This window comes from Astatotilapia calliptera, chromosome 3 (assembly GCF_900246225.1).
Source record: "Astatotilapia calliptera chromosome 3, fAstCal1.2, whole genome shotgun sequence".
Taxonomy (NCBI): domain Eukaryota; kingdom Metazoa; phylum Chordata; class Actinopteri; order Cichliformes; family Cichlidae; genus Astatotilapia; species Astatotilapia calliptera.
Window position 1 is genome coordinate 29,715,607 of NC_039304.1, and position 19,124 is coordinate 29,734,730.

At 41.7% G+C, this 19,124-nt stretch overlaps 1 protein-coding gene and 1 pseudogene across 1 annotated transcript; both read right to left on the bottom strand.

Annotated features, from left to right (window-relative positions):
- Nucleotides 1-2,238: 2,238 nt before the first annotated feature.
- LOC113014141 (GTPase IMAP family member 4-like) lies at nucleotides 2,239-7,983 on the bottom strand (annotated as a pseudogene).
- A 2,400-nt stretch (nucleotides 7,984-10,383) lies between these two features.
- On the bottom strand, nucleotides 10,384-11,291 carry LOC113014148 (GTPase IMAP family member 4-like). The gene is made up of 3 exons (XM_026155476.1): nucleotides 11,274-11,291; nucleotides 10,946-11,120; nucleotides 10,384-10,832 (listed from the first exon to the last, which is right to left on the bottom strand). The coding sequence occupies exons 1-3, from the start codon at nucleotides 11,289-11,291 to the stop codon at nucleotides 10,384-10,386; spliced, it is 642 nt and encodes a 213-aa protein (XP_026011261.1).
- Between the last annotated feature and the right edge of the window lie 7,833 nt (nucleotides 11,292-19,124).

Consider the following 19,124-nt stretch of genomic DNA (forward strand, 5'->3'; position numbering starts at 1 on the left):
TTATGAGAGTGAGGAGAGAAAGTCAGGAGAGAATGGAGCCAGCTAAGAAGAGGAGGATGTCCTCCCCTGTGTGGGAACATTTTGATTTTATTCCTCCCAACAAGGTATGTAAATTTCTGCAGAAGATGTATTTTCATAATACTGATGGTACAATAAAACTTATGTTAAGCAGCTTTTACTTTTGTACAAGGTGAAGTGTTTGCTATGTGCCAGGGAGCTGGGATATAACAACAACACCTCATCCATGCTTAGGCACTACAGAGCTTTGCATGAGAATAGGGGGAACACTGATTGTGGAGCAAGACCAGGTGAGCCATCAAATGCCATGATAATATAGCATGCCGTAATGTTACTAAATTATATAATATTATACAATGCAATAAGTGACGTGTGTGATATTTATATTTGTGCTTTGTTGTTGTTGTCTTTCCTCAGGAAAACAATCTCCAATAGATGAAGACCTGGTTAGCATGGTGATTGAGGACTCCCAGCCATTTAGCATTGTGGAGGACAAAGGATTTAAAAGATTTGTTAAATCATTAAATCCTAGCTATGTTCTCCCCACTAAAAAGGTCATACAAGCAGTGAAAATTTAGTTTTTACAGAATAAAATGTGAACAGGCAGGACTGAGGCTCAAAGCCTCAGTGTGTAGCTGTCCATACCTCAACGTTACAAAAGCACAACCACTGTCCACACCCCAGCCACACCTCACCTCACAGTAAATGATCATTTCCATTTTAAGCATTTCCAAATAATCATTTTCCATACTGCCACTATAAAATATACACAGTATACTGCCATCACTACAATATATATGCTTTACACACTCCTTTTGTTGTTGACATTTACAGGCTGTGTGCAAAAGGCCACACTCTTCAAATTCATGCCAACTAATATTTTTACATCCAGCAGATGTCCTACTAGAGCAAATGAAGCTTTGCGCTGGGGTGAACCAATTGGATGAACTGCTTCATGGAGCTTCATCTGCCCATCACTACACAACACCAACAAACTGAAACACAGGGCTTAAATACATAGAGGAGCAATCAGGGAATGGGCAACAGGAGGAAGACACAGCTGGGGCAAATCAGGCCTAACGAGACAAAGGAAGCAATACCAGACGCATTTACATGAGACACGGACTTTCAAAGTAAAACAGGAAACATAACACAGACTGAACTTACAGACACAGACTCACGGGCAGGCAATACAACAGAGGGAACATAGACGTGGGACCAGGGCAGACACAGACACTGACTGGACACGGGGATATAGCAGACAGGGGAGACAGCAACTAAGGATTACACAGAGACATAAACCATAAGACAGAACTCTAACAAAGAAACCAAAGACTAGAAATGATAAATAATATAATAAACTCAAAAACCCTGGGTCAACGACCCAGGCATCCTAACACTCTCTTGTTGAACTCTTCCTCAGGACTGAGGTCGAGTTTAGATGAAGATGGGCTCAAACTTCGTGATGCCAGCTACCAGAATGCCAGAATGCTTAATTCTGAGGTACTGTCCCAGTTGTCTACATATCTTTCTCACTTGACCCATGAGCAACAGTTAGATATTGAAAGCCTTGTCAACATTCATTTAAAACTCTTTGGGGACTAGCCTTCACGTACTACTGTAATAGAGCACAACATTGATGTTGGGAATGCAGTGCCTATTAAGCAGCATGCTTACCGTGTGAATATGGCAAAAAGGGAAATGATAAACAAAGAAGCAGACTACCTTCTGAAGCATGGATTGGCTATCCCAAGCTATAGTCCATGGAGCTCTCTGTGCCTGGTTACGCCAAAATCAGATGGAACACCTCCCTTTTGCACAGATTTCCGCAAGTTAAATGCAGTAACAGTACCTGATTCTTTCCCACTGCCCCGTATTGAGGACTGTATTGACAGCGTCAGATCTGCTGCTTATGTGAGTAAGCTTGACCTTCTTAAAGTTTATTGGCAAGTTCCTTTTACAAAAAGAGCATCAGAAATCTCAGCTTTCGTAACACCTGATCACTTTTTACAATATACATGTGACCCGTGGTAGGTACCGTTTTCATGGATGCCTGGATGTTAAACTCAATTGTTACACCTGGTAGAGCAGAACGCTGATCATTTTATTAAAGATGAAAGACTTTAGACAGTTTTTCAACTCTCAGTAATGCCATAGTGATCGTTTGATATATGGACCTGCAGCGGAGTTTAGGCCCAGACACAGCTACTGACATCAGACTTAACAACCGGATTGTGTTAGCTGTGCAACCTGGGACTGGCTACTGATGTTGTCACCTTGTCGAGTGTATTTATTAAAGATTTGGTATCGGCTTTTGCACTTCCTCATAAGATATTTATTCTGATCTATAAACTCTTTGATCTTCATTTCCTCTGAGTCTGGGGAATCTTGAATTAAGACAACTGTAACAACAAAAAAACAAAAAACAAACAACCTTTATTTGTCACATACACAATTATACAGGGTACAACATTTATTGAAATGCTTTGTGTCCGAGCTGCATATTTAAACACTTTCTCTGAGAAATACTGGTTTATTTTCTCAGTGACAGCCTGCTGCTGCTGTTCTCCACTTTGAGCACAGTGAGAAAAGCATGAGACCCTGGTGTGCACTTAGTGATCCACCTCATTATTTCAGCCTTCAGCTCGTCCTCTGATCTACCTGGGCCAAAGGTTTCTTCCAGTTAAAAGGGAGTTTTTCCTTCCCACTGTTGCCAAAGTGCTTGCTCGTAGGGGTCATATGATTGTTGGGTTTTTCTCTGTATCTATTATTGTAGGGTCTACTGTACAATATAAAGCACCTTGAATCAGAATCAGAATCAGAATCAGAAAGGGGTTTATTGCCAAATGTTGAGCAGGTTTACAACATTAGGAAATTGCTGCGGTGCTTCAGTGCAAACATAGTGTCATAAATAGCACTTAAATAGACATGAAAAAATAAAAGTAGGAATAAGAATTAAAAGTGCTACGTAGAAAGATATGTGCATGAGATATACATGAGATATATACATGAGAATAAGAATAAGAGTGCTACGTGGAAAGATATATACATGAGTGCAGGTGGTGATCAGTGCCAAACATGGAATGGTGCAGTGACACAGCGTAGGGTCATGTGTTAGTGGAGGGGACAGTCATATGGTTATTGTTCATGTGTCCAACAGCAGAGGGGAAGAAACTGTTCTTATGGCGAGGTTCTGGTGCGAATGGACCGGAGCCTCCTGCCTGAGGGGAGCAGGTCAAACAGACTGTGTCCAGGGTGAGAAGGGTCAGCTGAGATCCGAGCTGCACGCCGCAATGTCCTGGAGGTGTACAGGTCCTGCAGAGATGGGAGTCTGCAGCCAATCACCTTCTCAGCAGAGCGCACAACACGCTGCAGTCTCTGCAGTGACTGTTGTTGTGATTTGGTGCCATATAAATAAAACTGAATTGAATTGAATTGAATTGAGTGTTAATCAGGGTAATCCTTCTTCCATGGAGAGATTTGGACTCTGTTTGGCATTCAGTGTGAACTATAAATGCATCTTCTCCAAACATGGTGTTTGCTAGGCTCCTTTTCCCAGCTTCACTGTCTCCCAGCAGGACAATCCTGTACATTTTTTCCACTGAAAGGAAGTGAAGACAGAAAATAATTGGAGATTATCTATCGGAATTTCAGGAGCGGGACCACGCCTCTAAAGACGCTCCTTCCGGTTGTCATCTATATAGGTTCCACCAGTTCTGCAAGCTGTTCTCATTTCATGCCCCACCCTCCCTCCCTCCTTGTTTTCAATTCTTTAATGTCTTCACTTCTATTTAGTGCATGGGGATCTGTCAGGGCCAGGAGCTGTCGCCAGTCCCCTGCGAGGCCTTCCCCAAACCACAGCTCAATTCATGTCCAAGCATTCACCTTTACCTACTAAAACGCAAACTTCAAGTGAGATGGACGCACCTGCTTGGCATCTGCTATCATGCCTCGCCGGCATAAAAAGCTGTTCTTGCCTGTGGTGGGTGTTGTTGTTGGTATGTTGAGCTGGCAGCGGGAGAGCTGCAGCTGTGTGTGTGTGTATACCAACCGTGAGCAAAGTGTAAATAAAAGTATGCTGAAAGCAGTAAAATGTCGTTAGGTCTGCTGTGGTTGTTTACAGTAATGTTTTACATTCACTTATGTAATAAAATTATTTGGAAAATGTACATGTAATCTACTAATTGAAATTACAGATTTTGTCATGAATGGTTTATGCACAGGGTTGAAGTCCTGATAGATCATTTAAGTCCAGCTGAGGCCTCGACTTTGACTATGACAGAACCTTGATTTTTTTTTCTTTTCCAGCTATTCATTTGTGCTTCATCTTCCTGTTGCATGACTCTGTTTCTATCAAATTTTAACTGTTGGACAGATGGTATCACAAACTTTACTCTCCAGTGCTTTGACATACAGAGGAGTTTACAGTCAACTCAATAACTGCTAAGTTAAAATTTCTCGTGCTTGCAAAAATAAGCCCAACTCTTCACCAATCCAACACTGTGTCGTGCTGTGAGGTGTTTAAGTTGTTCTGCTGGGTTTGGATTTTGTCAAACATTGCACACCTAACACCTCCACCTCATTCTTTTTTTATGTCCAAAGAACATTATTCCAGAGGTCTTGTGGGGTTTTTTTTTTAGCTTCCATGTTCTTTTTAGAGAACAAACAAGCCATACCTTTTTTGTAATTAAACGCATAAATGGTAAATGACTCCTGTGGAGTCTAAGATTTAGAGCTTTGTTTTATTTATCTTTTTTATATTTAGTTTTGCACTTGTGAATAATAAGAGTTTCTGAAACTGATGGCTTTCGTCATTGACATTGTGCTGACACATTCTTGAATTCCACAGATCAACAAACTCTAAAACCTTAAGCATCTTTTTCATTCTTTCTTTTTCTTCCTCCTTCCTTGTTCTGAGTACTTCCTCTACCCAGAACTGGTTTGTGCCGAATGCTCAGAAAGAGGATGCTTTCACTTTTTTAATACAAAAAACCCAACAACAAATAACAAAGGAGGAACTGAAGCTGCCATCATTAAGTAAACTGAAGGTGGCTGTGATGGTAAATCATTGTATTAAAATAATTTTAGTTTGTGTATTTAATTTTGAGTATCTTAAAATAGGTTACTGTTTCTACCCTTTCACATAGAAAGAAAAAAGATGTGTGTACTGCCCCGACTATTAGGCCCAAAATGCACTGCACATCATTTTTGTGGCCTCTCATGGTCTTTACTGTGTGTGTCCTGCTAATACCATACCTTACTAATACCATACACATATTTTGTGTACAGTTCAAATGTATCAAACCATGCCATGTGTGAATGCTCCCTGGTTGGTGTGATTGTGCTGTCCTACACTTTGTTCGACCAAGAAATGATTGTCTTTCAGTGCTCAGCAGTGCCGTAATTGTATTGTATGTGACACGACCTTTTGTATAGAAATATCACTTTAATTACTAAACAGTTTATCCAAAAGTCCTTGAATTAAAGTCGGAACTACGCACTTCAATTTCACATCATTTAAAATGTACTATAGTGGGAATACAAAGCAACATTAAGAAAAGAAAAAAAATCCTAACTGTAATTCATATGGAAGCAGTAAGGATATAGTTTTCTGCATTTTCACTTAGTTTTTATTAAATAAATAATTACGCATATGAAAGGACATAGAGAGAGAGCTGTGCAACATACTTTGTTTCAAAACAACACCCTGTGACATCACAATGACACCATAACTCTTCGCAAAATCTCACACTGCATGAATATATCTTAAAATCTGAAGCTTTTACACCTCATAGAGGCCAAAGATTTCATGCTTTAAGGTAATAGTTCAAAGGTCAGACATCAGCATGTTGTAATAAAAACGTCATAGTTTTAGTGGGTTCTGAATCACCGGGTGCTACTTGTTTGTTTCTGTAAAACAGTACAAATATATAAAAAACCCAGTGGTTTGGATTATAAATAAGTGTAAAGTGTAAAGCAAGGCCAGCTTTGACTCATAAACCAAGTGCTCAGTCAGACTGAAGAACAGGAAGTTTAGTGCAGAGCTACACAGGCATGTTAATAAAATACAGGAAACCAGTACAGGGAGAAAAAGCAGAACTATGTAACACACACACACACACATCAGGTCAGCCCAGAAAAAGTTGTTTTGATCGAAACTATGTGTGACGTGTAAAGGACCAAAATAACACCTATATGATACACATTTTTATTTTTTATGCAGAGAGATGTGTTACTGCCAGGAGCATCATTCTATTGGATTTCATTCACGATCCGGTTCGTATTATAGGGGAGTAGAAGGTTACCTTTCGTGTTCCCATGCGACAAATCGTCAGTATGTTATGCGTCAGGAATGGGAACTGGCCCGATTCTTTGGATACACAAGACCAATAATAACCTGCAGCAGAATGATGGGGACAGAAAAGCATGAGGAAGATGAGAAACAGAACACATACTTAAACAAGTTGTGAAGTTCCTAATAGACTTTTAAACTGTATTGCAACGGGTGCTACTAGAAGTCACCAAACATGATATCTGAGTTATGTCTCTGGTATTTTCCCTGACCACAGTGCAATACTTCATTTGCATTTTGCTTTTTCCTTCTTCCTTGTTTTGAGTAGTTGCTCCTGTCTACTCCTGGAGAGGGATTGTTGTTCGGGTATTAAAGACAATCCAGAACAAGCAGAAACTGAAAGTATTTGCAGTAAAGACAGTAAATGTATTTCAAGACAACAAATGCAGCATTTGGTGATGCCTGTGGTTTCTGGACTTCTTAACAGTCCTTACACCTAAAATTATGCTAGTTTGAGTATTTTTCAAAGTTCAAAGTCAGCTTTATTGTCAAAAGTCATATGTACAGATCATAAACAGGATTTTAAAAATTGCAGTCCTCAGTATTACACTAAAACAACATGTGAAAATATGAGACTTTTTGCCCTTCCATAGAACAAGCAGTATGTGCTACGCTGATGACTAGGTTGAGTGGATGGCATGAAATAAAAAGGGCCAAGAAATAGAAAATAATGTGTTTTAGAGCCAAGCTGAGCTCTTGCCTTGTCAAACACCTTTATACTTGTTGTTATTGTTTTTGCTTTTTCTGCTGCAGCTGTATAATTATTAGAACAGCCACAGCAAACATGCAAACTTGCTCACAAATATTTTAATTATTCTAAACTGATGACCAACTTCTGTCTCTAACATATTTTCTGATGACTATCTAATTCACACCAAGTTTCTTTTCCTCCCTCCTTGTTTTGAGTAGTTCCTCAACCTGGAACGGGTTGCCCCTGTATGCTCCTGTAGAGTGGTTGATGTTCAGTTATCAAATACAGGGCAGAACAAGCAACAATTGCAGGTGTTTGCAGTAAAGCATCACAAGATTCTATCTAAAAAATTTTTAGTTTTCATGCTGGACTGTTTACTCTTTCACAGAGTAAGCAGCATCATTGATCGTGGCGATCGTGGCTCAAGAGTTGCCAGTTCATCTTGTAATCGGAAGGTTGCTGCTCCCTGCCTGCACTGCACATGTGTACTATATGTACCCACTGCCTGTATTTCAAATTTATATCACATCATAGAGAATTACATTGCTTTCCAGCAAATGTGCTTTTGCTGTGCTGTACTTTGTTCGATACAGTAGGAAACCATAATTACACAGCTCAACCCAGAGGAAAGAATGTTTCAGTGCTTCACTGTTGCCATGTGAAGGGCCATTGTGTTTAAGAATCACTGTAATTAAACTGTTAATAATAATAATTTAAAAAATGAAAACCCATTGAATTGAATTACATTGGAAAGTCTGCACTTCAACTGAGTATTGGGGGGAAAATGGTGGTGGTCCACATAGACAAAAATGTCTATGTCTAATTATACTTATTAGACTTGTTAGACAAGAAAAACACACCTGTTGGCAAGCATGCAAACTTGCTCACAGGTATTTCAAGCATTCTGACTTCTGTCCGACATATTTCCTCATGACTTTCTAGTTCACACACCCTGTTTTTTTTCCCTCTTCCTTGTTTTGCTTAGTTATTGCATCTATAACTGGGGGAATTACTGAAAACAAGGAAACACTTTTGAACATCTGAAAATGGGTGTAAAAATCTAATAGGTGAACAGTTAAATCGACATTTAAAATCTAAACTGAATGTTGTTCATCTGAGGATTTATTGAATATATTTAGAATTTGCTAATGACAAGATGATTTTTCTTTATCATTTCCTGATACACAAAAACATTTTGTTCATCATACAGGTACAATTAATCGAGAGAGACTATATTTTCTTCTGTTAGACACACTTAGATCTGGTGAATAAACAGTAACATACACAGGAATGCAGCACAATGTCAAAGTGAAGGCATTACGCTTTTCATTTACTTTTTGTCTTGTTTTCTAAGAGATGCACAGAATTTTGATGAATTAGGATGACTCATTTTATCCTTATCCAAAGATTTGTAGAAACCTTGAAAAAAAAGTGAAATCAGTGTTATGTTTATGTGGCAGTGGAATAAAGGGATTATCTTATACTTATCCAGGGTCTATTTTTTTTGTTGGGGCATTTTGGAGTTTTCATTTTTTTATTTAGTTTTAGAGATCAACTTGTTCTGTCATCATCTTGTGTCGACTCACTGAGGCTAGGTTAATTCTTATGTTTGTGTTTTTCTTTTTAGTTATGGTGCTCATTTCCTTTTTTATTTTGACAGTTGTTTTATAGTGTCTTGTGTTTACCCTCATCCCTGTCAACTACTTCTCTCATTGTCTTTGAATATCTACACCTTTCCCTTCCATATGATTAATAATGTGTCAGTGACACTAGGACCACCTCTAAAGAGACACCCACTGTAAGAGTTAAATACCTGTGACACTGTCAGTTGTTTTAGCCTCTTGGACGAGAGGAAAAGCATCTTCGTGAACCTACAGTGGTCCAGTTGCCTTCTTTAAGCACTCAACACAACCTTTCAGTAAGCATGTCAGCAAGGGGGAAAATGCACCCCAAAATATCAAAGACAATTTATTCATTTATTTTTGGATAACACATAATATAGAAATATTCTACTTGATGTTCTTATTGAAGAAATATAGTTATTTAAAAGTAGGAAGTAGCTTAATTTATCTAGAGGAACAGGTTTTGTGATTTGGTAGAAATACCAGAGTACAAACCAAGTCGACTTTAAAAAGATTTTCACTTTATTAAAAGTTATTTGTTAAACAAAGAATTAATTTCTTTAGCTTACAAAACAGAAAAAAAAGAAAAAAAAGAAAAAATTCTCTTACTGAGCAGCATGAAAACAACTGATAATTTGGGTAGTTTTATAAAATCTCATTTTTGAAACAAGGAATTTTAAAACCTGTGATGTTGTATCACAGATTCTGTGTTTCTGATTCATGTGCCATATTGGACATAGCCCTTTTTTATGGTGTGATTATATGATAACAAGAATAATAACAAGCAACAGGAACAAAAATGATAAGAGGAGGGTCCAAGCAATGGTGCTTTGAGAAAAAACCATGACAGAAGCAACGAGTAGAAAACAAGCACCAGTAATACCACTCCAAGATGTTGTTTTATCAACTGTATCACATCTCTTATTTTTTGTATTAGCCATGCTACGCCTACTGCTCCTCCAGTGACTACAGCTGCTGCTGCTGCCACATATCCTGCTGCTGTGCCTCCAGCACCTGCTGTACCAGCACTTGCACCTGCTCCTGTTGCTGCTGCCAAACTTTCTACGGCTGCTGGTACTCCTATAGCTGTTGATAATGCTCCAGCAGTTACACCACCTCCTATAGCTGTTGATAATGCTCCATCAGTTACACCACCTCCTATAGCTGTTGATAATGCTCCAGCAGTTACACCACCTCCTATAGCTGTTGATAATGCTCCATCAGTTACACCACCTCCTATAGCTGTTGATAATGCTCCAGCAGTTACACCACCTCCTATAGCTGTTGATAATGCTCCAGCAGTTACACCACCTCCTATAGCTGTTGATAACGCTCCAGCAGCTACACCACCTCCTGCAGATGCTCCACCACCTACAGATGCTCCACCTCCTAATAGTTTGTTTTCTCTTGCACTCTTTTTGTGGTTTATCTTCCACTTTTCCTTCCGTCTTTTCTTGAGGTTCCTTTTCTTCTAGTGTTTTATTTGGTCCTTCATCTTGTTCTAGTTCATTTGATTTTCCAGTTGTTTTTTCTTCTTGTTTTCTTCTTTTTCTTCTTTCCATCTCCATTTCCTCTTTTTCATCCGTTGCAGTGCCATCTTTCTCTATTGCATTTGTTGATCCTGGTGTTAAAACTACAACAGCTGACCCAGAGAAAGCCTTTGCCATGGATTCTGCTGCAGTGCCTGCAAGTTTGATCATTTAATTCTTAGAGACACTGCTGTTAGCCTTATTACAGATGTCTACTTGTGGCAACATCTTGTTAGTGTAGCACACTCCCTTGTTTTCTTTAACTACCTGGTTTATTGTGTTTAGCAGGTCTACCACTTTAAACTGGCTACTGTCACCCTGTCGGTTGTATTTATTAATTATGTGGTATCGGCTCTTGCACTTCTTCACCAGGTCACTCAGATATTCATTCTGAGCTATGAACTCTTTTACCTCCATTTTATCTGAGTCTGGGCCATCCTGAGTAAAGACAACTGCAGCATATTTGAAAACTTCCTCTGAGAAATACTGGTTTATTTTCTCAATAACAGCCTTCTGCTGCTGCTGCTGCTCTGTGGATTTCTCCGCTTTGAGCACAATGAGAAAAGCATGAGGCCCTGGAGTGCACTCAGTGATACACCTCAGTATTTCAGGCTTCAGCTTATAGGTGTTTTCACTCTTGTATGCTTTTCATACATGTTTCATACAAGACAGATAAAAACTTTATAAGATTTATATATATCTTTTCCATGTGGGAGTATTTCAGGCTTCAGCTCCTCCTCTGATCTACCTGAGCCAGCGAAATCAGGAGTGTTGACCAAGGTTATCCGTCTTCCATGGAGAGATTTGGACTCAGTTTGACATTCAGTGTTGTTAACCTGGAGCACGTCTTCTCCATGGTGTTTGCTAGGCTGCTTTTCCCAGCAGCACAACCCTGTACAATTTTTCCACTGGAAAGAAGTGACGACAGAAAATTAATAGAGCATTTGAGTACTCATATGTTGTAATATTGAGCTCCAAAAATATACATATATGTGTCTGGTGTTCAGCCAGAGGTTTGTGCTAAAAAAAAAAGATGTGACTCTGTACACTGTCAAACACGCCCTCCCAGACTCCTCCATTTTATTTACAAAAAAGAAAAAAACATAGGGCCAGGAGAGCAGTCAGTGATGATGCTTTCCTCGGAGACACAACTGAGTCAAACTCATGTCTCCTCAAGCATGTTGTTACCTTTGATGTACTTTTGAACCCCAGCTGCTTTTCCTTCCATGACAATCATTGTTGGTGGCACTAAAAAGGCAAAACGAGTGAAAATAACACATTAGACAATTCTGTTTTTCTGTCAATGCTTGCCGTCAGACTGGGGTCTGGGATGCAGGGCCTCCCTGCTACTGCAGATAAGGAGGTGGTCCGCTTGCCTCCACCCCAGAGAGAAGGGTTACATCTCCTGGGTCTAGGTGCGGCTTGCCCCTCTGAGGGCGGGGGTACCTGGACCTGGGATATAGAGTATGTTTGGGGAGTGCGACTGTCTGTGCAGTGTCTATTTGTGTCTGTCTACACGTTGGGTGAGCGCCGAGTATTTGGTGGTGCATATGGGGTGGGAATGCACGTCTGTGTCCGCGTGTGCCTGTTCGTCTGTGTCTATATGTCAGGTTGGGTCTTAGACTCAACCTCTCTGGGTACATCTCAGGCCCTCTAAAGTACGGAGGCCTATCTCCCCTCACCACACTCCCTGCCGGTGGCTGATGCCCTCAGACGTTGGTGTGTTGGTGGTCCTTGGCGTCCGGGGCTGGGCGCTCATGTATGTACCGGCTCACTCCTGGTGGCCTATTGGTGGGGCCGGGCGCCTGTGGCCCGGCTGGGCCCCTTCCGGGGGGTGGGATGCCCTCAGACCTCTGGCCTCTGGGCCTGAAGCTCGGTCCTCTCTGGCACAGCTGGCTGCCGGCAGAGCCCGCGGACACGCCACTGCAACCCCCTCTGGCCTCTGCTCCGTAGCTGCTGGGTGACCTCTCGTTTGGGGCTCTACTCAGCTCTTCCCAGGAGGGTGGCACGGTTCCCCCCCTTTTGGTGGTCCTCCTCGGGTCCTTGTACTCTGGGGCCTCTGGATATCTGGGGCCTGGATCTCCTCCATACCTGCTTCATGCCCTGAGGGGCGGGGCTATGGCTCCCCACACTCCCTAGCAGATCGTTACATGGAGAAACCTTTGGAATACAAGCATGCTGATCCACACAGGTGTGCACACAGGTGTTCACAGACGCGGACTACACCTTTCTTGGCTGCTGCCTCAAAGCACATTGTGCGCTGTCTATCTTGCGTGCTGCACAATATCGTTTAATATTTAGTATCTACTGTTATCTACTGCTAGCTAGTTTATTGTGATGGTGCTGTTTTTTTATTATGTTGCTCTTTGTTGTTTGCTTTCTCTTCTGTTTTTTTTTCTCCATACAGGTGATCCAGGTGTTTTGTTTGTTTTTCTTTTTTCCTCCCCCCTTTCTCACCGCCTCTTCTCCCCTCTGGTTTTCTTTCTCTCCCTCTCTTTCTTTCATTCTTTCTCCCTGTCCTATCCCCCAGTCATGTCTGTCCCGTTTGTAGCAACCGAAAATAAAATAAATTCATAATTATAATAAAGGTCAATCAAATGGACCAATATGGCAAGGACATGATGATCCACTTGGTAAAATAAATCCGCTTGGCATCTTTCTTGGCCTTAAGACAACAATTCTGATGGCTAAAGATCCAAACGGGACAAAAAAAAGGAAAAAAAAAAAAAGACAATTCTGTTTTTGTAGAGTTGTTTATGCATTTTTCTGTAAAAAAAAATTACTAATATCAGCTCAGTTCATTTGCTACATTGCATAGAGAGAAATAAAGTCATACTTTGCAAAAATCACATTAGATGAAATGACACAGAAATACTGCATTTATTTGTTTAGTTATTCAAGATACCTGTCATGTCATCTTTCTGTGCTTCTCGTAGTGTTACCACTTTAGCGCTCACGTTTTCCTGCAAACCTGCTACATTTTGACAGAAAGCTTCTGTGAGAGATCCAGCTGCAGGGCCTGTTAATTTGATCCATACGTGCTTAGAGATGCTTTCCCTGATTTTAGCAGAGGGATGGGGGATTCCAGAGTGTTCTAGAAGAGATAAATTGCAGTGTTTAATTAATGGTGTACATTTATGTAGCTGGAAAATCCATTATCACTCATTTATGCTTTTGCTGAAACAATTGCACATATTTGTAAAATTCTTAAATCACCAGAAGAGGTTAAAAACATCCACAAAATGATGACGGCATAGGAGAAACGTGACATTGCATTCTGTGGAGCCGCAATAAGAATCAAAGTAACATATCTGCCTTCATGCAGCATGTCGAGTTGGTTTGGCAAAGCATGATCACGAGCTCCAAAACCAAAGATACTTTTTAAAAAGTTCATGTTCATATGATGTCATCTTTTTAACACTAACTTTACAAGAATATTTTTAAACTACCTCTTTAGACATTCTAGAGTTGCATTTATTTGAGTTGTACAATCTATAACTTTAATCCAAACTGTAACTCACTGTGAGGAATGTGTTTTGGCTGAAAATGTACATTTTAAATGCATGCATGAGATGGGCTATGTATGTGTTCTCTAGATTTATTTTTAGCACTTAAAATCTGTAAGTGTCAATGTCATGCATTACTCTAATATTTATAAACTCTCTTGAATTTTCACACAGGTCAGTAACTCCTAAGGCACCTTCAGGTGAAAATGGGCATTGAAGACAGTAAGCAACATCTCTGCTCTACTAATGTTTGGTTTTGGCTCCATCTAGTGGTTCCTCAAATATAATGCAATGTTATGTCATCAAGCTTTGTTCTCGTTGGTTTCACTTTTGATTTCTTGGTCTCTTTGATCCTGCATTCACTGCGCGGCCTTTTAGGGGGACTGACGAAAAACAAGCTAATTTGATTTGTTTGTTTGTTTTTTATTCAATTATAAAAAGGTAGAAAATGCCATTCAGATCAAAGGTATTTAATGCAATCTGGCTGACAGACTAACATGATGAGTCATGTGTCATAAAAAATCAAAAGTGCCAGCAGGCTACGTGCTTGGTTTGGTCCGACATTTCTGTGATTGTGATTTCATCACAATAGTCTCAAAGCACCAACCAAGTGTCGTTTCCTTCGATTATTTAGTAGACTTATCGAAATGCACATGGTCGTTATGACTGCAGAATATTAGGGTTAAAATAACTTACCAGGCATGTTTGCAGCACTATTGCTGTTTGAAAAGTTGGGGTGGAGAGAGCTGCGGATTTCAGTTTGAGTGGAAATAAAAAGTGCAGCTGAATGTTTGTTTTCAGTTGCTGAATTCTGCATTTGCAGAATATCTTAACACAGATGTGAGGTTTGCCCTTCTAGACTAGAACAGAAAAGATAACTGTTCCAGTGGTCTTGCTATGAGCTCCTATATGCATTCTTTTCTTTTTGTGCCCTTGCCACATGGTGTAAATTCAGTAGAAAGTACCGTATATAGCTACACATGACTGGTTGCAGATAAGACACATCCTTTGTGCAGAAACATGCTGAACATTAAAGGATAGAAGAAGCCCAGGTCTAATATTAAGTCAGATTTTAAGTTTTCTTGTTAATATTGATTTTATTCACCTTGCTACGACATCATACATTTCAGAAAGCCAAAACAAGAAACTATAATCTATTATGAATAAACACAAACATACAAATGTTAAAATGGGTAAATTCATCTTTTCTAAGTAGAATAGAATAGAATTCAACTTTATTGTCATTGCACATGCACAGGTACAGGGCAACGAAATGCAGTTTGCATCCATCCAGAAGTGCTTTAGTGATATAGATATATTACAATATATATTAGCAATAATATAGATATGTGAGTATAATGGGTCTATTATGGTATGTTATAATGTACACGGTATGAAGTATGTTGTGAATATTCTATAACTATAAGTATGTACAGGCTGTAGTGAGTACAAGCTATGTACAGGATATGTACAGGCTATAAATATGAAAAACTATACAGAATATGAAATAAATAACTTTACAGAATCTGGGATATACAGCTATACAGAAATGGGAACTATGCAAGTTGTAAACAGTTGTAGGATTAAAGATTATCGAATGTACAGAATGATTATTTACACAGAGCTATACAGTAGTGCAGTTAAGATAAGTGAGGGTGTAGATAGTTTCTACAGAGGCTATATAAAGTGCTAGTGGTTGTGAGTGGTGGTTCAGTCCATGTTATTATTGTGTTTGAGGGTACAGTTGTCCATTGTGGGTGTGTGTATGTTCAGTCCATGAGTTTAACGTGGGTCAGATGTCAGGAGGCAGAGTTCAGGAGTCTGACAGCTGTGGGGAAGAAGCTGTTCCGGTACCTGGTGGTCTTAGTCCGGAGGCTCCTGTAGCGCCTCCCAGAGGGCAGGAGGGTGAAGAGTCCATGTGATGGGTGACTGGGGTCTTTGATGATTTTCCCAGCCCTTTTCAGACACCGCTTCCTGTAGATGTCTTTTATGGCAGGAAGTGGTGCTCCGGCGATGCGCTGGGCAGTTTTCACGACCCTCTGCAACGCCTTCCGGTCCGAGGCAGAGCAGTTCCCGTACCAGACTGTTATACAGTTGGTCAGGATGCTCTCGATGGTGCAGCGATAGAAGTTCACCAGGATGTCTGAGGACAGGTGGTTCTTCCTCAGAGTCCTCAAGAAGAAGAGGCACTGGTGAGCCTTCTTGACCAGCTTTGGAGCAGTTGGTCGTCCAGGTGAGATCCTCGGAGATGTGGACTCCCAGGAACTTGAAGCTGCTCACACGCTCCACAGCCGTCCCCTTAATGTGGATGGGTGGATGTGGGTCAGCATTCCTCCTGTAGTCCACGATGAGCTCCTTGGTCTTCTCGGTATTAAGCAGCAGGTTGTTTCTGTCGCACCACTCAGCCAGACGATCCACCTCCTCCCTGTAGGCGGCCTCATCGTTGTCACTGATGAGGCCAATCACCGTGGTGTCATCTGCAAACTTAATGATGGTGTTGGAACCATCAGCAGGTCTGCAGTCGTGGGTGAAGAGGGAGTAGAGGAAAGGGCTCATCACACAGCCTTGTGGTACACCGGTGTTCATCGTGATTGTAGATGAGCAGCGGTTATCCAGCCGGACATGTTGGGGGCGGTTGGTCAGGAAGTCCAGTAACCATTTGCAGATGAGGGAACTGATACCCAGGTCTGTCAGTTTCCTGATGAGTTGTGAGGGTTGGATTGTATTGAATGCTGAACTGAAGTCTATAAACAGCATTCTGGCGTAGGTGTTGTTGTTGTCCAGGTGTGAGAGGACAGAGTGCATTGCGATGGAGACTGCATCCTCTGTGCTCCTGTTCCGGCGGTATGCGAATTGGTGTGGGTCCAGGGTGGGGGGGAGACAGGATTTGAAGTGTGCTAGGACCAGTCGCTCTAAGCACTTAGTGATGATGGGGGTGAGTGCTACTGGGCGGTAATCATTGAGGCAAGATGGGTTGGAGTTTTTGGGTATCGGGACGATGGAGGTGGATTTGAAGCAGGCCGGTACCACAGCGTGGGCCAAGGACAGATTGAATATGTCTGTGAGCACTCCTGCAAGCTCCCCAGAACACGCTCTGAGAACACGCCCGGGGATGCCATCAGGGCCTGCAGCCTTGTGGACATTGATCCTGCTCAGCACCGCTCCTACATCGGTGGGGGAGAGAGTCATAGGTTGGTGGTCTGGCGTCATGTCTGCTTTGGTTGTGGTTGTGGGGTTCCCTCGCTCAAAACGAGCATAAAAGTTGCTGAGCTCGTTGAGGAAGGAGACATCAGAGGATGCGGGGGAGGGTTTGGTGGTCCTGTAGTCTGTGATGGTCTGGAGTCCTTGCCACATGCGTCGGGGGTTGGAGTTGGAGAAGTGTTCTTCTACCTTCTTTTTGTAATGGTGTTTGGCTTTTTTGATGCCCTTCTTTAGATTAGCCCTGGCTGTACTGTAGGCGTGTGCATCTCCTGACCTAAAGGCAGTGTTGCGGGCCTTCAGGAGGAGACAAACATCCCGGTTCATCCAAGGCTTCTGGTTGGGGTACATGGTGATCCGTTTCTGGGTGGTGACACTGTCTGTGGTTTTGGAGATGTAATCCAGTACAGATGAGGCGTACTGGTCCAGGTCTGTGTGGGTGAACATATTCCAGTCTGTGTTTTTAAATCTGTCCTGGAGCACTGCGTCTGTCCCCTCTGGCCACACTTTAATTGTCCTCACAGCAGGTTTCACACGTTGGATGAGTGGTGAATACCGAGGTGTGAGGAACAGGGAGAGATGGTCCGATTCTAAGTGTCTGTATCCCTAAAGGTTTAATCGCATTTACACCAGGACATTATTCTAAATACGATACTAAATCAGTTGTTATGAAGCATATAACAATTCAATTCAGCTTTTTTTTCTATATCTCCAAATCACAACAACAGTTTCCTTATATTAGACATTGCATGTTGGTTTAAAATCTAACAGTGCAAACATATACTTTTTAATACTTGGGAATATAAATATACCTTTTGTGGTATATTATCACTATATTGCAATGTCTGTATTGTTAAATCATATACAATGCAATTGTTAATGGAACTAAGAACACACACATGTACACTATCTCTTAATTTCATGACAAGAATAATAGCAAGCAACAGTAACTGTAAGCAGAAAAGGGTCCCAGTAAGTAGCAAATCGAGAAAAGGCCATGGCAGAAGCAATACATTTGGGGGGGGGGGGGGGGTTGGTAAGTCCAAGACTAGGGCCTAAGGACCTTGGAAAGAAAAGCGTCTGGACTTCTTTGAGTTGCTTGAAGACGTTTCACCTCTCATCCAAGAAGCTTCTTCAGTTCTAAGGTCAAAAGGTGGGGAGTCCCAGATTTAAACCCAGTGGGAGTTTCCCCCCAAAGAGGGACAAAGAACCCCTGATGATCCTCTACCTAATCACATGAGCCAAGGTGTGAAAGCGGGTGTGGGTCCCAATCAGCCAAGGTTTCGGGTAAACTCATAGTGAAACTTGGCCACACCCTATCATGTGATTTCCTGAGGTCAGATGGCCCAGGATGTGAGTGGGTGTTAAGGGGTCTGGGAAGGGAACTCAAAACTGGATTATTGATGGCAGACAATTGGTGTCGTAAACCACCGCCTCTGTTCAAAGATGGTCGCTCACAGTGGACATAGATGGCTTCTTTCACTCCTCTTTCAAACTATCTGTCCTCTCTGTCCAAAATGTGAACATTGGCATTCTCAAAAGAGTGTCCTTTATCCTTAAGATGCAGATGGACAGCTGAGTCTTGTCCTGTGGAGGTGGCTCTTCTATGTTGTGCCATGCGCTTGTGAAGTGGCTGTTTGGTCTCTCCAATGTAGAGGTCCTGGCATTCCTCGCTGCAGGGCGATCGTGGCTCAAGAGTTGGGAGTTCGCCTTGTAATCGGAAGGTTGCAGGTTCGAGCCCCGGCTTGGACAGTCTTAGACAGTCTCGGTCGTTGTCGTTGTGTCCTTGGGCAAGACACTTCACCCGTTGCCAACTGGTGGTGGTCAGAGTGTGTGTGTGTGTGTCAGACACAGGTGGCGCCAGTGTCCGGCAGCCTCGCCTCTGTCAGTGCGCCCCAGGGTGGCTGTGGCTACAATGTAGCTTGCCATCATCAGTGTGTGAATGGGTGGATGACTGGATATGTAAAGCGCTTTGGGGTCCTTAGGGACTAGTAAAGCGCTATATAAATACAGGCCATTTACCATTTACCACTGTACAGCATACACCACATTGTTAAGTCTGTGTTTTGGAGTTTTGTCTTTCGGGTGAACCAGTTTCTGTCTGAGTGTGTTGCTGGGTCTGAAATACACTGGGATGTCATGCTTGGAGAAAACTCTCCTGAGTTTCTCTGATACACCGGCTACATAGGGGATGACAATGTTGTTGCG